This window comes from Phyllostomus discolor, chromosome 1 (genome assembly GCF_004126475.2).
Source record: "Phyllostomus discolor isolate MPI-MPIP mPhyDis1 chromosome 1, mPhyDis1.pri.v3, whole genome shotgun sequence".
Classification (NCBI taxonomy): Eukaryota; Metazoa; Chordata; class Mammalia; order Chiroptera; family Phyllostomidae; genus Phyllostomus; species Phyllostomus discolor.
The window spans coordinates 68,230,131-68,246,458 of record NC_040903.2 but is presented as its reverse complement, the minus strand read 5'-3'; the positions used below and the strand labels follow the sequence as shown (position 1 = coordinate 68,246,458).

Genomic DNA, 16,328 nt, shown 5'->3' with positions numbered 1-16,328 from the left:
AATAAAATTTATTCATCAAATTAGATATAGTTTAATATAGACAATGAGTCATAAATAAAACTTCACTAAAATCATTTATCTACCCATATAATATGCCAACACTGTGTAGAAAGGAGAATGACACAACCTAAAGTTTAACAGAAAAGACACAGAACCCCTCAGGGCACCTTGCTTCCTCTCCTGCATTTGCCAGCTTGGTCACTCTGAGGACTCCCCACACTCCGTCTTTCACGCATGGTCCTCTGATCTAAGCTCTTCTGACTTTTTAGGAATACTAGGCTATGACATATATAAACTTCTGCTGGAATCATTTAAGTGATATTTGTATAAGCCATTAGCTAAGTAAGTTTACAGAATGGGGAAATGTTTGCCAAGATATATATATTATTAGAGGAATTTAAACCACTGACTAATCCACACAAGGGCTGAACTCCCCAAACACACAAGCAGAGTGGATGACAGAGAGATAGCACACGGAAATAAGCATGCAAATAACTGACACTCTTTCTAGAAGTGTGATACAACACACTGTTTCTTCAACTACTCTAAATATCTACAGAGACATATATATAGCAGGAAAGGTGGTAGGAACAGCCAGACTAGATTTAAGCCCGCTCTGTTGCCATAGCAGAATCATCTTCCCCTGACACATGCCTCCTCTTCCAGAATGCCCCACGCTGGCTGATGGACCCGCCATCCCCTGGGTCACCACTGCCAGAGAGAACTGGGAGTCGGCACAGACTTCTCCTTTATCCTAACACCTCTTTGCCTAGTCATTGCCCAAACCCAGTGCTTCTAACCTCCTGGCCCTCATTCGATCTTCTCCCACCTCTTGCCTCCATTCTCACTGTCATGCCTTTAGTTCAGTCTGCACTGGATTTGGAAAATCCAGTCTCAAGAAGTAGACCTCACAGCTGAGTCAGGAGGGACAGAGGCAAACTTGGTGCTGTGGGGTCCCACCCAGGCAGAGACAACCAAAGGGGAATCCTGAAGGAGGGGGCATCTCAAACTGAAACTTAGCCCGCTCAGCCAGGAAGGAGAGGGTGGGAGACACAGAGGCCTAAACCACCTGCTCAGGTATCATCTATTCCTTTCGGGGGGATGAAACTGAAACATGGGGGGTGGGGGTGGGCTGGTAAACACTGGATAGCAAGATCACAATGCAGGGACTCATTTACAGGGGAGTCTGATTCCCTCAAGCAGGTGACTTTCTGCAATTAAGGTTAGAGGGTTAACATCAGGCAAGGATTTAAACTCTCATTGCTACCATGTTGTGGGAACAAGGACTAAAGACAGGGAGACAAACCAAACCATTCCACACAACACAAGAGGCTCCAGGGGTTCATGGTCACCAGGCAGATACACCCACACGCCCACGTGCCTACTCAGGCTAATTTGAACATCCCTACTTCGTAGGAAGGGATACCACCAATTCTATTTTCCTCCCATTCCTGGAATTCTGTAAGTAATGCCCAAGCAATGGATAGAATGAATAAAAATACAGTGATTCTGGATCTCAAATCAAATTAAAAATATTCCTGGATTATCCACTATGGACAGAGCACTATAAGAAGGCCTCCTCTCTGGCTGTAAAGCTGTGCTGGCATCCGACCAATTTTACTTCTTGTATCCACACACTGTTAGGATGAAATAAACAGTCCCACCAAATGGTGTGCTTGAGCAAAGTTGAGTTTACTGTCTGCCTGGCAGAAAGAAGCTCCTTACTTGGGAGTCAGATCCATAGGCTCCCAAACACAGAGAGGCCAAGGTGCACGGCTCCAGAGGGCTAGATTCTGAGGCCAGGTCACCAGGAGAGCCGCAGAGGAGCGTGTCAGCCAAGACTCTGTAATTTGAGGCTTCCAAGTTAGAGCCTGGTTTGAACAGGTCCAGGAGAGGTTGTTGGCAACCTTCCGGGAGGCCAGGGTTCCTGCAGGAGACACACCCATACGTGCATGCTCGAGCGTGGCACAGTTGTAACTTCTATCACACACACAACATGATAACAATAACCACCATCAAGTAATTTACTGCATCTCTCAACCCTGTTTTACTTGAATTACACAGTTGTTTCTAGAACTGAAGGGAACTTTCAACAAGGGTTCTGGGATTGTAAAATACATACACGCCTTCCTATTTGTTATTTTGTGGCATTTAACCATTATTCTTTTAAAAAAATTTTCATTTATTGATTTTAGACAGAGAGAAGAAGGGAGAGGGAGAGAGGAGGGGGAAAAAAGCATTGATTTGTTGCTCCGCCTATTCATGCATTCGTTGGTTAATTCTTGCACCTACCCTGACCAGGGATCAAACCTGTAACCTTGGAGCATTGGGATGATGCTCCAACCTACTGAGCTACCCAGCTAGGGCTAACCATTATCTTTCACACTTCCTGCCTGTGTCCTTAATTCCAAAACTAGCTTTCCAAACAAAAGGCCCCTAAGTCAGAATGCCATCTTCTAAGCAGATCAGACAGATTCTTAAAAAGCTGTATTGGTGCCTGAGAAACTCACGCTTCAGCTTTACCAGCTCAGCCATTTTCAGTCATTGAAAAAGCGGTTTTGTTCACCCTGAATTGATGAATTTCTATTGAAGCCTATGTTTCTCTAACACACACAATAAACTGGCACTTGGCAGTGATCTCGACAAGAGAACGGGGCCAGCTTACCATCAGAACAAAGCTGAGAGAGCAGAAGCAAGCCAGATTTAAATGAATTAATCTACACGGCAGTCATTCTCTGAAGGCTGTTACTTAATACAAAACCAGCTGTCTTCTCCTTTAGGTCCTAAAGCTACCTTCCCTCTAGTTCAGGAGTGTCAAACTCATTTTCACCAGGGGCCGCATCAGCTTTGCAGTTGCCTTAAAGGGCCAAATGTAATTTTAGGACTGTCTAAATGTAACTACTCCTTAACTGTTATGGAGCTGAAATTCCATTCAGCCCTTTGAAGGCAACCGTGAGGCCAATGTGGCTCCCTGTGAAAATGAGTTTGACACCCCTGCTCTAGTGCATCTGCCTGGAGAGAAGCATGTCTGTCTAGTCTAAGAAAACCAGAGAACCAAGGCACTACTGCAAGGAACACCCAGGCCTCTGAAGTCCTGCTCTTACCTGGTTAAGGTGTTCAGCTCACTCTCCCTCCAGAAGGCCCAGCCCGCCACACTTCCTGCCGACCCTAGCCAATGGGACTCCTGTGCCTTGGCGTCAGCTACTTTCAGCAGCTCTGCTCCCCTCCTGACATGGGCTCAGCACCTGGTCATGCTGACTTGACCAACCCCAACACCAGCCTCAAAGAGTCAGGTTCTAGCTCTTAAACCCAGCCAGTGGCGGTATCTGCTCCACTCTGACTAGATGGTGGACGCAGGCCAATCCCCGCTCTGATAATGAAATCCAGCTCCTCTAAGTGGAACCTCTCACCTAAAGAAAACAAGTCTGGTGTGTTTGTGTGTGTGCGCATCTTTCCCATCTTTCCATATTCCTGGGCACATGAAGAGAGACTCTACCCCCTGGGGGTGAGACTAGGAGGCAAGAAACCCAGAATGGCTGATCGCAACACTGATTTGGCCACATGTTAGAATCACTGTCGGGGGGAGGGGTTGCTTGGTAAAATTTCCAATGCCCGCCAGAACCTCCAACTCTACCTCAACAGGTTTAGGATGGGGCCTGGGCATTGGGATGCTCTGATGGTTTAAATATGCAACTAGGGCTGAGAACCACTGATTTAGAGAGAAAATGGCAGAGACCATCTGCTGAGAGCCCTGTGTGCCTGGATGGAGGAGAACACACCATTTAAGAGCAGTTCCTACTCAGGCCCCTTTCCTGGGTGAGATAATCTCTTCACTTACAAGGTAACCGTCAGAACAGTGTCGAATTCTGGTGCCATGTTCCATGCAGACAGTGTCTCTTCAACCAGTCCAAGCCTCAGCGTCCCCAGCTGTTAGGAAAAGGGCTACTCTAGATCCATGTGTGTTACTTCTCTCAGCCTCCATTTTCCAGCTTCATGCATCTCTTTCTCTCTTCATCTCTCACTTAAATGCAGACAGTCTATTTACATATTTGCCTTTCTAGTTCTCTAAAAATGCTGCATGTGTTTCCTTGAAATTAGATTTGGGTAGTGTCTGCCCTGTAAGTACATAATAGCACAGAAACTCTAAGCTCTATAATTTAACCAGGGTATATACCCTGGTAACGTGACAGTCCCTAATGCACAAAACACCCCATCATCCCTGGGACCACAGCTGACCAACCCACTGAGGGACACTTGTGCTGAATCACACACGTCCTGCCCTTTGAGTGCCCAGGTCAGACAGCAGCTCTCCGGCACACGGCACCTGCCCTCCACGATGCTTGCCACTTTCTCCTCCCTCTGAGCTTGGTTTAGTATCTACTGATCAAGATGAAGATTCATTTTGGAGCTATTTTCAGAACATGTATAAAGACATCCTTAAGGATATATTAGCTACATTACTTTAATCCAATAAAACTCATAAATCTCTCACTGTGCAATAAATTCAGCACATAAAACAGCAAGCAGTCTCTCAGATGGGTCTACTTGGATGAAAAATAGCATGGAAATATACAAATGACCAGGGTATATGGCAGAATTTGGAACAAAGCAGGTCTCTGGGACTTTATCTACAATGATTTAGTTGTGGAAAGTACCAAATACTTTTTGTATGTTGTTTCAGAAAATTTAAACATCTAGCAAGCCTGGGTCACAGCTGAGTTCCAGGCCTCCATAGTCAACTGGTCATCTCCACACGGCATCTTGAAGGCCTCAGACTCAGCATGTCTACATCAGAACTCATCACCAGCCCTCCTGTTCCTGTATGCTTTAACTCAGTTTAAAAGGTCATTATCCACCCAGATACCCACTCAGAAATCTGGTAGGTATTTTAGAAACCCATCTCCCCTCAACCGTCTCCCCACTCCTTCCAAATCCCTAAGTCCTAGAGATCCTATTTTGTGCACACACTCATATTTGTCTCTCCTATCCCAACCCGAGCTCCTATTTAAAAGTGCTGCTTCCCAGACTCCTCAAGCGGCCTCCTAACTGCTCTCCATGTGCTGATTCCTGCCCCCTCCAATCTGTCCTTCTATGTTCTGCCACAGTGATCTTTATGAAAGAATCCTGATCACATTACCCATCTCATTACAACCTTTCCCTGGCTCCCTACTGTCTACAGAATGACAGTTAATGCCCAAAGCGGGGCATATAAGCCCCCACGGTCCGATCTCTCCAACCTCCCGTCTCCCATGCCTCACCCTGAACCCCCCACACCAGTCTGATGAGCCCCCTGGAGTTCCCAGCACCCCAGACTGCCTCCCATCTCCTTACCGGGGCTGTTCCTTCTGGTGGAATGTCCCTCTGCCTTTCCACCCCAGAAAAATATTCTCATTTTCTGGGCCCACCTTAAAACCTTTCCTCAATCCCCAGCCCAAAGAAAAAGCTGGGCGGCCCTGCCCTGGAGCCCCTCATCAAACTTTTCTCACAGCATCTACACCATCAGACTTCCTGACTAAAGCCATGAGCTCCTGGAGGACAAGAATTGTGTTTTACCTTCCAACTTCTGTGCCTAGTAAGGCTGCTGATACACAGGAATTTAATAAATATTGGTTAAATGAATGAATGTTTCAATAATGGCATTCTAACAGTGGTTCCCAAACCATTTCTTTACACCTCAGATCCTTTGCTTTTGGCTACTTATGATGTGGAATCGCCTCTTTTTCAACTTCTAAGTTATTTGTAAAGGACCAAAAAAAAAAAAAAAACCATCAGTCTTGGAAATATAACACCTTCTTATCTCATTTCTTTGTTCTGTATTCCTAAAAGAAGGGATCATGTTTCAAGATATGTCAAAAGCTGACAGTGTGAAACTATCAAAATGAGTTATTCACAATCTTTGGCCTCACCGTTTAAACCCCTCTCCCTGGCAAAGATGATTATTTGATGGAGACACGGGCGGAGACACTAATTAAAGCAGAATGGCTGCAGCATTACCAGCATAACTCATGAAGTCTCCCTCCACGTCCCCTGCCCACATAGATGAAAAATCACACTGGCTCCCCTGGATTTGTGGCTCCTAAGCCAGTGAAGGAGACATATAAAAATAAGGGCCGCACCTCGATCCAGCAGTGGGCAGCCCCTGTGCCCAACCAAATCAGAGCCTCTGGAAGGCTTTGGGCCCGCATCTAGAATTCCACCTAGAATGTCAAATACTTGCAACATGGCAGCAACTTAATACCTAGCAAATACCTGTTTCTCCAAGTGTTGATTTCATACTGGAAATTTTAAATAAATGCTTCATTAACATAGCATTTTCCTGCTTGATGCTAATGTAATTTGTTTTCCCCAGTTTTCTTCCATGGAATTATGCCATGCAATCCTCAGACAATCTGAAACTCTTTGCGTCCCAAAGAGACAATCCAGGAAAGCTAGAAACCATCTAAATGATCGAACAAATGAGTGAAAACCCCAATTCTTCACTCAAACAAATGAGTGAAGAGCTGTTTAGCCCATCTGTTCGGGAACACACATTGCATAGCATACGGAACAGGATGGACTCTCCCTCCCGACTACCTTGGTGGTGCCGGGCTTGTCCTAATGGCAGCAAAGCAGCGTGCACAGGGCACTGTTTGTCCCTGAGACAGACATGGGGGGTGGCTGGGTTACTCGGGAAGAATGTATGGGCGTGACATTTTGTTTTAAGGCCCTACAAGGCTTGTTCCCATTCCATGTTGCTTATCTGGACAGGATTCTTGCCCTAAGCTCGTTCCAAATCCCAAAAATTTCAAGGATATTTCTAACATCTTTTATTAATAGAAGTTCTTAAAAATTTCACAGCACAATACTCAGATACAACTCCAAACAGGGAAAAGCAGGTACCATATAAGGGTTTGTTCCTCCAATCCCTCTGAGACACCAGGAAGGGCTTGACCACAATGGACAGCACAGTATTGGGAGGTCATCATCCAGGGGGGTCCAGCCACACTGGAACGGTCCTGTGTGTGCCATTATACTAAGGCTGAGATTTGGATTTGATTCTATTCCACATGGGGAACACAAATAAAGCTCAGTGAAGAGGTAAAGCACTTACATCTGAACTCTATGGGACCTTCTGGGTACCTCGTGCGGGGCAGAAAGGAAGACCCATCAGAGTGTGGAAATAACACTGGCGGGGTTGGCATTCCAGGCTCTGCAAGGCATTGAACAAGTGACTCTGCCCTCTGAGCTTCATCTCCTCATTATAAAACACAGCAACAACAACAATGATACTAGTAGCCGTGATGATGGCAGCCACCCTTCAGTGAGCACTTACTGTGTAGCAGCTGCTGTTGAAAGCACTTTGCAAACACTGGTGGAGCACCACCTCCCTTAATCCTGAGACTGTATGTAGAGATATGATTAACGTCATTTGACAGAGGAGGCTCAGAGCTCAGTACCTGGCCCAAGGTCACTCGCTAGAGTGAGTGTCAGGGTCTTAGTTCAAACCCAAGTCTAAGTGAGGGCTGTGATGTGAGGGCTGTGATGTTAGGAAAAAAAATAACTACCTCAAACCACTGCTGCAAACATTGTAAGACATAGACCTACAGTTGAAAATCGCTCTGAATGCACTTCATGAGCATCAGCCATCATTAACAGAGCCCACCTGCTCCCTGCTGGCCAGTGTTCTGATCACCCTCGTTGGACCCTGGGAGGCCAGCACCCACAGCCTCCTCCCTCCTGTGGATTAGGGATCACCGACAACCCCAAGGCCATGGGGGAAGAAGGCGGTGCCTCTGGCACTTACTTTCTGAGCACGGCTATCTCATTCTCTATGCTGCTTTCTTTGCCCTTCAGCGCCTTCTTAGGAATGCACTTCACTGCAAAGAGCTTTCCAGTTGCCTTCTCTTCGGCTAAGACCACTTCAGAAAATGCCCCGCTGTGAAGAAAGAGGGAGAAAAAGAGAAGTTTAGGTTCAAAAGTGTGGGGTTCCAGAGCGGCTCCTCTAGTCCCACTACCACGGTTTGGGCGATAGTAGCAACACCAACACCACCAGCATTACTGTTACTTTATTATCCAGCATCACTCCCAACCAAACTCCTTTAAGTAAACAAGCCCACACACGTGCCCTCACACAGAGGGGCACGCGGACGTCCACGTGGGTCTGGCTGCCTCCCTGTGCCGCCTGCCCCCCAGGAGGACAATACTGCTGCAGTCACGTGGGAGCAAACAGAGACGCCCCCAGCAAGGTTCCTACAAGAAAGACTGTGCCCATCTGAGCGGTCTGCGCCCCTACTCCAAGTAGGCCAGAACTCATACTAAAGTGACGAGATTCCTCACAGGCCTTTTCACCCAAGAAAATTTAAGAGTGCTTCACAAAATGTAATTAATTCTCCCAGATATGTAAGAATGTAGCTAAAACGTGAATCAGCACAACACGTGACATTGACATGGGGTTAACTAACCAGTTGGGAAGGGTATGCAAGTGTTCAATAACTAGGCTTGCTTCTTCATTATACAAAACAAACAAACAAAGACACAAATGAAGCCCTGCCTGGGAGAGACTCTCCTGCCTGGAAACAGAAATTTAACTCTGCAAGGGCAGGGCAACAAGCTGAGAATGTAACCAGGACTCGAGGCCAGATAGCCCATTTCTCCAGAAAGGCCCCTGTGGTCAGTAAGCCCCGGAGCCAGGGCCTCAGTGGTCATCTTCGGTCCCCCCACCACCATGTCCTGTACTTGCCAGCAGGCAGGGCCTGGGAGCCACACTCAGATTGGGGGCAACACATCCCCAGTGACTCTGAAACAAAAACAGGCTCCTCCATTGTCCACTTCAGATCTCAGCAACTTGGATCTGTGCACACAAGTCCAAGAAAACCACAAGCCACTGAGTCATTCTGTCCCTAGACTTTCTCTTCTGTCCTCAGAGAGACACAAAGCATGGCTTCCGCACAGTTATGATGAGAGACAGCCCCCCCCTGCATCAAAGGAAACCACTGGAAAGACCAATGTCCTCCCAATGCCAGTGCCTCGGGGGCTTTTGTTCTTCAGCCAATGCCACAGAAATGCCAAAGCTGGGAGAATGTACCTTCCTCTCCCTCTCCTTTCCCATTTGAAGGGCTGTGCATCTGTCATGGACCAAAGGAAGACAAACAGATATTTTTAAAATCCCTTCCAGTGAGAGGAATTCACCCCACTCAGTACAATTAGCTGTGTGTTTGGAACAGTGGTCCTACTGGAACACGGACTCCCGTGAGAGAAGCCCGTCTGTCTTCCAGGTCTGTACCTAATTATATAAACCTGGGGGACAGAGGATGGGCACGGCACAAGAGAACCACATGGAAAATGCCAGAATTAAGACATTCTGCTCAAATTCACAAATGATCGGCCAAGTAGGATTCTCCCCTCACCGTTCCTCAGGCCTCATGTGGAACCAGCCAGAAGAGCCACTCTGAAATACAAATACATGAAAACCCACAGCGGACTTCTCACAGAGTGATATGTGGAATAGGGCATTCCCAGCAACACTTGGTCACTGCCAATGGCTTTTGCTCAAAAAGACCAATTTACACAATGTTAGGGAGTCCCCCAACCCAGGAGTTGTCCCTCCCCCTGGCTTCTGTCTCAGGGACAGACCCAGATGGATTCATCCCAAAGCCAGGGAGGGTTCTCAGATGGAAGAAACTGTGGATGACTACATACGTGGTCCCTCTTGCTATCCTCCAGGAGGCGGAACAAAACCAATGTTGGAGAGAAGATCAGTGAGGAGACACCACGAGTCCAACACCATGGCTGAGGAACCCCATGCATTCGTTTTCAGGTTCCCTATTTGCCACTCAGGACCCTGAGGCTGGCATCACCACAGTGGTTTCTCTCCTGAGTCTGTTGGATTTACTACATGAGTTTTCCAGAAGGTGGAGAAGCCCTTTAGCAGTGGCAGCCAAGCTGCCAGAGCTCGGACGGAAAACTGCTGTCAGACCCCACTCTGCACCCACCCGCGCTCCTGCCTCCTCAGGATGGACGTGAATGCAGAGGAGCCCTGTGCTTAGCTGTAGCTATCAGGAGCTACAAAGGAGAAGTGCTTCCTCATTGCCTGGAAGGTGCCAGAAATGGAGGGTCAGGCTGCATTTGGGGAGTGCCACCCTCACTGAGTGGGCAAATCCACCTGCTTCCTCATTTAGCCAAACAATGTTCATTTACCTTCTTCAAGCTTTCCAAAGACAAAGCTCTCTGGTCTTCTTAAGGGATATAAGATTAGCATAAACTGTTATTGTTCTTGCAATAAATAGAAATCACTTGAAGACACTTCCCTGTTCCAGGAAAGCTAATTAAAAACATCAGAAACAGAAACTCATGAATGAAGAGTTTGGGCACTTTCAATGTAATTACACAGCAAAATGGTGTGTGTGTCCCTGGGTCTCTGCGAGGGGTAGGCTGAGAGGAGGCTGGTGGCATGAAGGAAGACATGCAAGAAAGATTGCTTGAAAGCCCATAAAACCATCAAACAACCCCCCCCCCAAAAAAACAAACACAAATTCCCTAGGAACATAAACTGGGACAGAGAATTACAAAGTTTTAAAATACAGAGAGGTCAAAGCAAGTTTCACTCTATCATCTGTGAAGTACAAGCAATGTGTATTAAAATGGAATGCGAGAGCCTTCCAGCCAGACTGAATTGCACTTGTATCTTGAAATGGCAGCCTGTGGGTGGCCAGCCCGCACCCGGCACCCAGGCCTCCTGCTCTCTGCAGTCTGACGTCCCCCCTCTCCACCGCCTGACTAGAATCAGGAGATCCGGGCCCCTAGGGGGTGGGGTCTCCCAACTGCTTATTCCAGTGGCTTCTTCTTGTGCTCATCCTATGGGTCTTTGTGTGGCCTGTGAGGGTCTTAGCCTCCTTTGTAAAACTCTCTCTTCTTCTGGGTTCTAAGGCAAAGTTCTCACCTTCCACCATTGTCTCTCCATCTTCACCTGCACCTCTTCCTCCCGTCAGACGTCAATGATCTCCAAGGCTGCACCCTCTGCCCTCCGTTCATCCTACTCTATACTCTCCCCCTGGGGAGTCTGTTGTTTCCAGTTTCCGCCAATCTCCTCAAGGCCCCTTAACCTTTATTGAAATTTTAATCTCTCTCATGTGCAAATTTCTTCTTTCCAACTGCCTACTGGGTCTTTCTGGATAAATCTCCTGACTAGGCTCTCAAGAGCACCATAACCAAAATAAAAGAACAACAGTGGCTTCACATCAAAACTTCTCTCTCCTCTATCCTTTCTCATTTCTACTGATCCAGTAAACGTAGCCTAGAACCCTATTCCAGTCCTCTCATTTCATCATCAAGTATACTCAGGTCTTCCATAAAAAGACTCTCAAACACTTCCATCTGTCAAACACTGACAAACAAACAGACAAACACTGTCTGTTCCATCCTTACACCACTGTTCTGGCTGTGGTTCCAGTTGTTTCACTTGGGGCTACTTCCACGGCTCTCTTCCAGCTCCTCTGCCCCCAGCAAGCCCACCTCTCATCTGCTATCTCTGACCTGTGACTACAAAGATCTGATCATGTTACTACCCATCTTAAAACTTTGAGGTTTCATATCTACAGGGGATAAAGTTTAAACTCCTTTGTAGGCTACCATGGCAATCGAAGTGCTTCCCAAATGGACCCCACACCTGTGAGCTCATCTACCACTGGGGCCATCTTCCCCACCACGAACACACCACCACACTATACACACATCTCCTCCGCCTGACCACATCAGTCAACTGGCAGTTCCCGAGCACTCCCATGCCCTTTTGTACCACTGGCCTTCATTCAAGTCCTGCCTACCTCCCCCTTCCTGGAACACTATTCCCATTTCTTTCTGTTTGGCAAAATTCCATTTATATTTTAAAGGGCCCAGCTGGTCCATTTCCTTCTCTTTGAAGGCTTGCTCAGCCACTTCTCAACCAGACAGCACAAGGTCCTCATTCTGAGCCCCACACACTTGGCTTACACCTACCTGAACCCACGTACACATCCCATCGTGGTCCTTTCTGAGCCTGCCTGCATGAGAGTGCGAGTCCTAAATCATTCCTTCCTGTGTCTCCATGCCCAACGATACCTGCACCGCCTGCTACCCAAGGCAGATTTGACGATCACCATTGTTTGGGGCTCCTCTGATTCTCCACCTAGCCCTCCATATTTCCCCTGTGCTGCAGATCCGAAAGAGAAATGATATACAGTGATCCCCTCCTACCCACGGTTTTGCTTTCCACAGTTTCAATTATCCACTGTCCACTGGTCTTGACTGGTAAAAGTATTAAATTTGTGAATTTATAATATGACATTTCTCCTCATAAACCTTCATCCTTGTTAAGTAAGTAAAATTTTGGGGGGAAGAGGAGAGGTCAGATTTTTATGTAGACTTTAGAAAATACATAATCATGAGAAAAGTAGAATTCCAGTGTTTTGAAAATTGCATTTTTCAAGTTGTGACATAATCTTTGATTTCTAAAGAAAAATATTATTCTATTTAAAAGAAGAACGCCCACCAAGTTTCCATCTAAATTAAATCTCTATGACAAATTACCGAAAAGGTCAAACAAAAAGCTATTCTTGAAATGCTAAATACATATTTTTGACTCCTAAAGATAAGCTGTACAAATAACAAAAGTTGAATCCTTCCCCTTTTTCTTCCACATTTCCAAGAAAATCAAATCATCACCTGGAGGCAGCTTACTCTGAGGAAGCTTCCCCCAGGTACCCAGGAGGAAATAAACAATCTTTTTTTAAAGAACTTTTGTTTTAAAGATTTTATTTATTTTTTAGAGAGGGTGCAAGGGAGGGAGAAAGAGAGGTACAGAAACACTGACATATGGGAGAAACATCCATTGGCTACCTCTCACACACCTTCTACCGGTAACCTGGCCTGCAACCCAGGCACGTGCCCTGAACAAGAATCAAACCTGCAACCTTTCAGTTTGGAGAACAATGCCCAGCCCACTAAGCCACACCAGTCAGGACAAAATAAGCAATCTTTAGAGAGCTGAATTTTCAAGTCTCAAGGAAAATGGTCATATTTTCTTTGCTGACTAAAGAATTCTAGACAACTACTTTTTACTTTAACTTTATCCACTATGGCTGTAAAAACAAAAAGGCTGTTCTGTTTTGTTCTATCTATTTGGTTTTAAGAACGGAATCCTGGCACAACAATGGTAGACTGTCCACAGTGCAAAGCCCGCCCTGGGGGTATGAACCGAGTCCTCCAGGAGTCAACCGATTCCACTCCCACTGACTAATGGGAGGCAAAGAAAAGAAGTGGGAATGTGCTCTGGGAATTCCTTATATTCCCAAGTTCCTTGAGCAAGCAGCACAAAAGCCATGTGCCCTGAGGATGCCTTGGCTAAAAACAGACATTTAAAGGCTTTGGAACTAAAGATAGACATTTACCTTCTAGTTGTTCAAAAATCCTAGAGCTATTCTGAGTACCTTACCTCCAGATCTGCTGCTATATATTGAGATCAAAACTCAGAGCTAAGCCAAGCCCAAAGATGTGCTGGCTAACCACCTGCTCACTACCAATCATTATCACAAAAAAAGCAGAAACAAGAATCTATGGATTCTGCTTTCCCAGTTTCTAATGATCTTTAACCTGAAGTTAAGAAAAATATCAGATAGCACCTAAAAGTAGTAGTACATGGGCTGGTGCCTCTAAGTGCACATAATTCAAAAGTAAATTATTTTCTTATACAATAGAAATTTAATCACAGACACATAAACATGTAGCCTCTAACAACCCACTGTGATGAGCACATTTTAGGCACTCCACAAATGTCCATCCCATTTCACTGAAAAAGATACCCCTGATTTTCAACAGGAATCAGGAATTCCAAAGCTGTCTTTTTGATTCACGGTAGTAACTGATCACTCAGAAAATTATATCCATCCCAAATTAGACCAAGAAATAATCAGATGGTGCTGAAATGATCTGCCCTATTAGCTTGGAGTCAGCTATTACTGGATCATTGCCTTTTTGAGCTTTTTAGTCATTCTACATACAAATCAGATTGATCGTGTTATTAACTTTAATAATGACATTGCCTCTAGCAGATCACCATTACTGTGCTGGGCAACTGGGCCAACAGACATTACTCCCTGTTCTTGAACCATAAATTAAAATGTTCTTTTCCACTAAGCATACTATTTTCCTCAGTGTCATGCCAGAACAATATTAAGGCCTAGTTAGGAAAAAAACCCTAAATTAAAAAATGAAGTTGGTGATATTTGGTTTTAGATAATAAAGAGATGAACAGGTGCCTTTTAGACCTATTGCTCCAGAGAGGAATCAGTTCTTAAAATATGAGAGCCTGTCTTCTAACCCAAACAATAGTCTTACTGACCCCGAGAATGCAAACAGGTGACAACAACAGGCATGGAGTTGAATGGTCTCAGTGCTAAGCAACTCTCCAGGCAGAAACTAGGCAATTCTAGAAGTGACATCAACTCTGTCTGGTAGAATCTTCAGTTTAATATCTTCACTAATTCACATACCACTAATGACATCCTGTAGTGCTCATTTAGCTCTTTGGCTGGAAGAAAGCCACGCCTAATCTGAAAAATAATGTTCTGCCCAGCAAACAAAGCAAAAAAGTTTTGCTTCACATGTTTCAAGAACAAATATATGTGCATGAAAACTGGTACCCTTTCTAAATATAACATCTAATCATTACAGTGCATCTTCTAAAACCCACTACTTGACAATTATATTGTAAGCAATATGTTCAGTTAAAGTATTAAAATTTCATTTCTTAAAAATAACTTTTAACTCAGGGTTTTATTAATTTGGACCCATGTTTCACCATCCAGTTGAAATGAGAGACACATCCTCAACTTAAGTTATCCATTGGAATAGGGAGAGTCCTACTAAAAACAGCTATTTTGTTTTCACTCCAAAAATTACATCTTTCTCTTCAACTGGTAAATTCCACAATGATTAGCAACCTTGTATAAAAGATTCAAAAACCATGGTGAGATATTTTTAAATATTCACACAATCAGCCTGACTTTCTGTCCAGATTAACCCTCATGCCACGTACACCCCTATGTCTGAAACCACTGGAGCAAATCTGGGTGTGACAATGCATGTCACAGGGGAAGGCTTCAGAACACCAGCACAGTCACTGCATTGGCATCTTTGGTTCCTTAAGATTTTTCTGTGGTGCTGAATCGTTCCTGTTAATTGCTTCAATGATCCAAACACAGAAGGCAAATAAATTCCCAGTGAATGCATACTGCCGCCTTCTAAAGAACATGCTTCACTTAATAGCACAGCATCTTCCCCTTCACTTCTCTAACAAGGCCCCGTATTTTATCTCTGCTCTTCTGCAGTCACTTGTGAAAGGCCGATCTGAAACCCAAGTGAGGCAGTCATTTTTTTCTTAGCTCACCAATAGGGAACATTAATAAACGCCTGGTTTGGGGAGGTGGTGGCAGGATAAAAGATTCAGTTCCCTTGGGATTGCGGTCTCCTTGTCGCCACAACTAAAAGGCTAATACACTAAAGGGCACATAAAGCATCTGTGTGGGTTGTATATATATTGGGCAAGGGTATAGTTGACACAGATGACCAGTGTAATGACTGGGATGAAACTGGAGCTGCGGTGTATTCTCCAGCCTTCTTCCCCAATTGTGCACACCTCCCAGTGGTACTTCTCACTGTGGTCTCCACAGATCTTCTGTTTGACAAGGATTCTCCCCACATGGGTGGCTCTTCAGAATGACCCTCCCCTTTATCAATTCCATCCCTTATAGCAGGGACCCAGACCTATCAGACCCTCGTGTCCCTTTCTCCTGTGATGGCTACGAAGGTCCAATGACCTCCTAACACCAGATGCACAGTCTTTGGTGGGGCTGGAGGACATCTCTGCCACATGGTGAATAGAACCACAGTCGTGAAGCTGGGTGGATGTTTATGATTAATCCCGGCTGCCCTCCCCTCACGTGGCCGTGCCCACTCGCTGGGAGCCTCTGAAAGGCCCTTATTTTAAGCACTTTTTAAAAGCTTACTCTAACTGTTGTTCAGGGCAGGTATATCAACAGGTGACTTGAAAGAAAGTGCTTTTGAGCTCTATGCCAACATCGGTGTACTCTAATTAGCCTTTCAAGTCCCTCATCAAAAAACCCTCACAAAACCCTGCAGTCATTGTTGTCATAATAATTACTACATTAAAGGGACATTTGGCTGTATCTACATAAAGAAAACAGAAGGCCTATCCTAATCAGGTAAAAAAAATCAATGAAAATTTGAAATAGCAAAACACTGAAAATATCCTAAATATCCATCAGTAGGGAACTGGTTAAGTAAATTAAAATCTA

General features: G+C 45.2%; 1 protein-coding gene across 1 annotated transcript in view; it reads right to left on the bottom strand.

Annotated features, from left to right (window-relative positions):
* Positions 1–16,328, bottom strand: part of CAMK1D (calcium/calmodulin dependent protein kinase ID) — a 399,721-nt gene that overhangs the window by 237,097 nt on the left and 146,296 nt on the right. Inside the window, exon 2 of the mRNA XM_028506742.2 lies at positions 7,784–7,915. Within this exon, the coding sequence (XP_028362543.1) occupies positions 7,784–7,915 (132 nt within the window). The remainder of the gene's footprint in view (positions 1–7,783; positions 7,916–16,328) is intronic.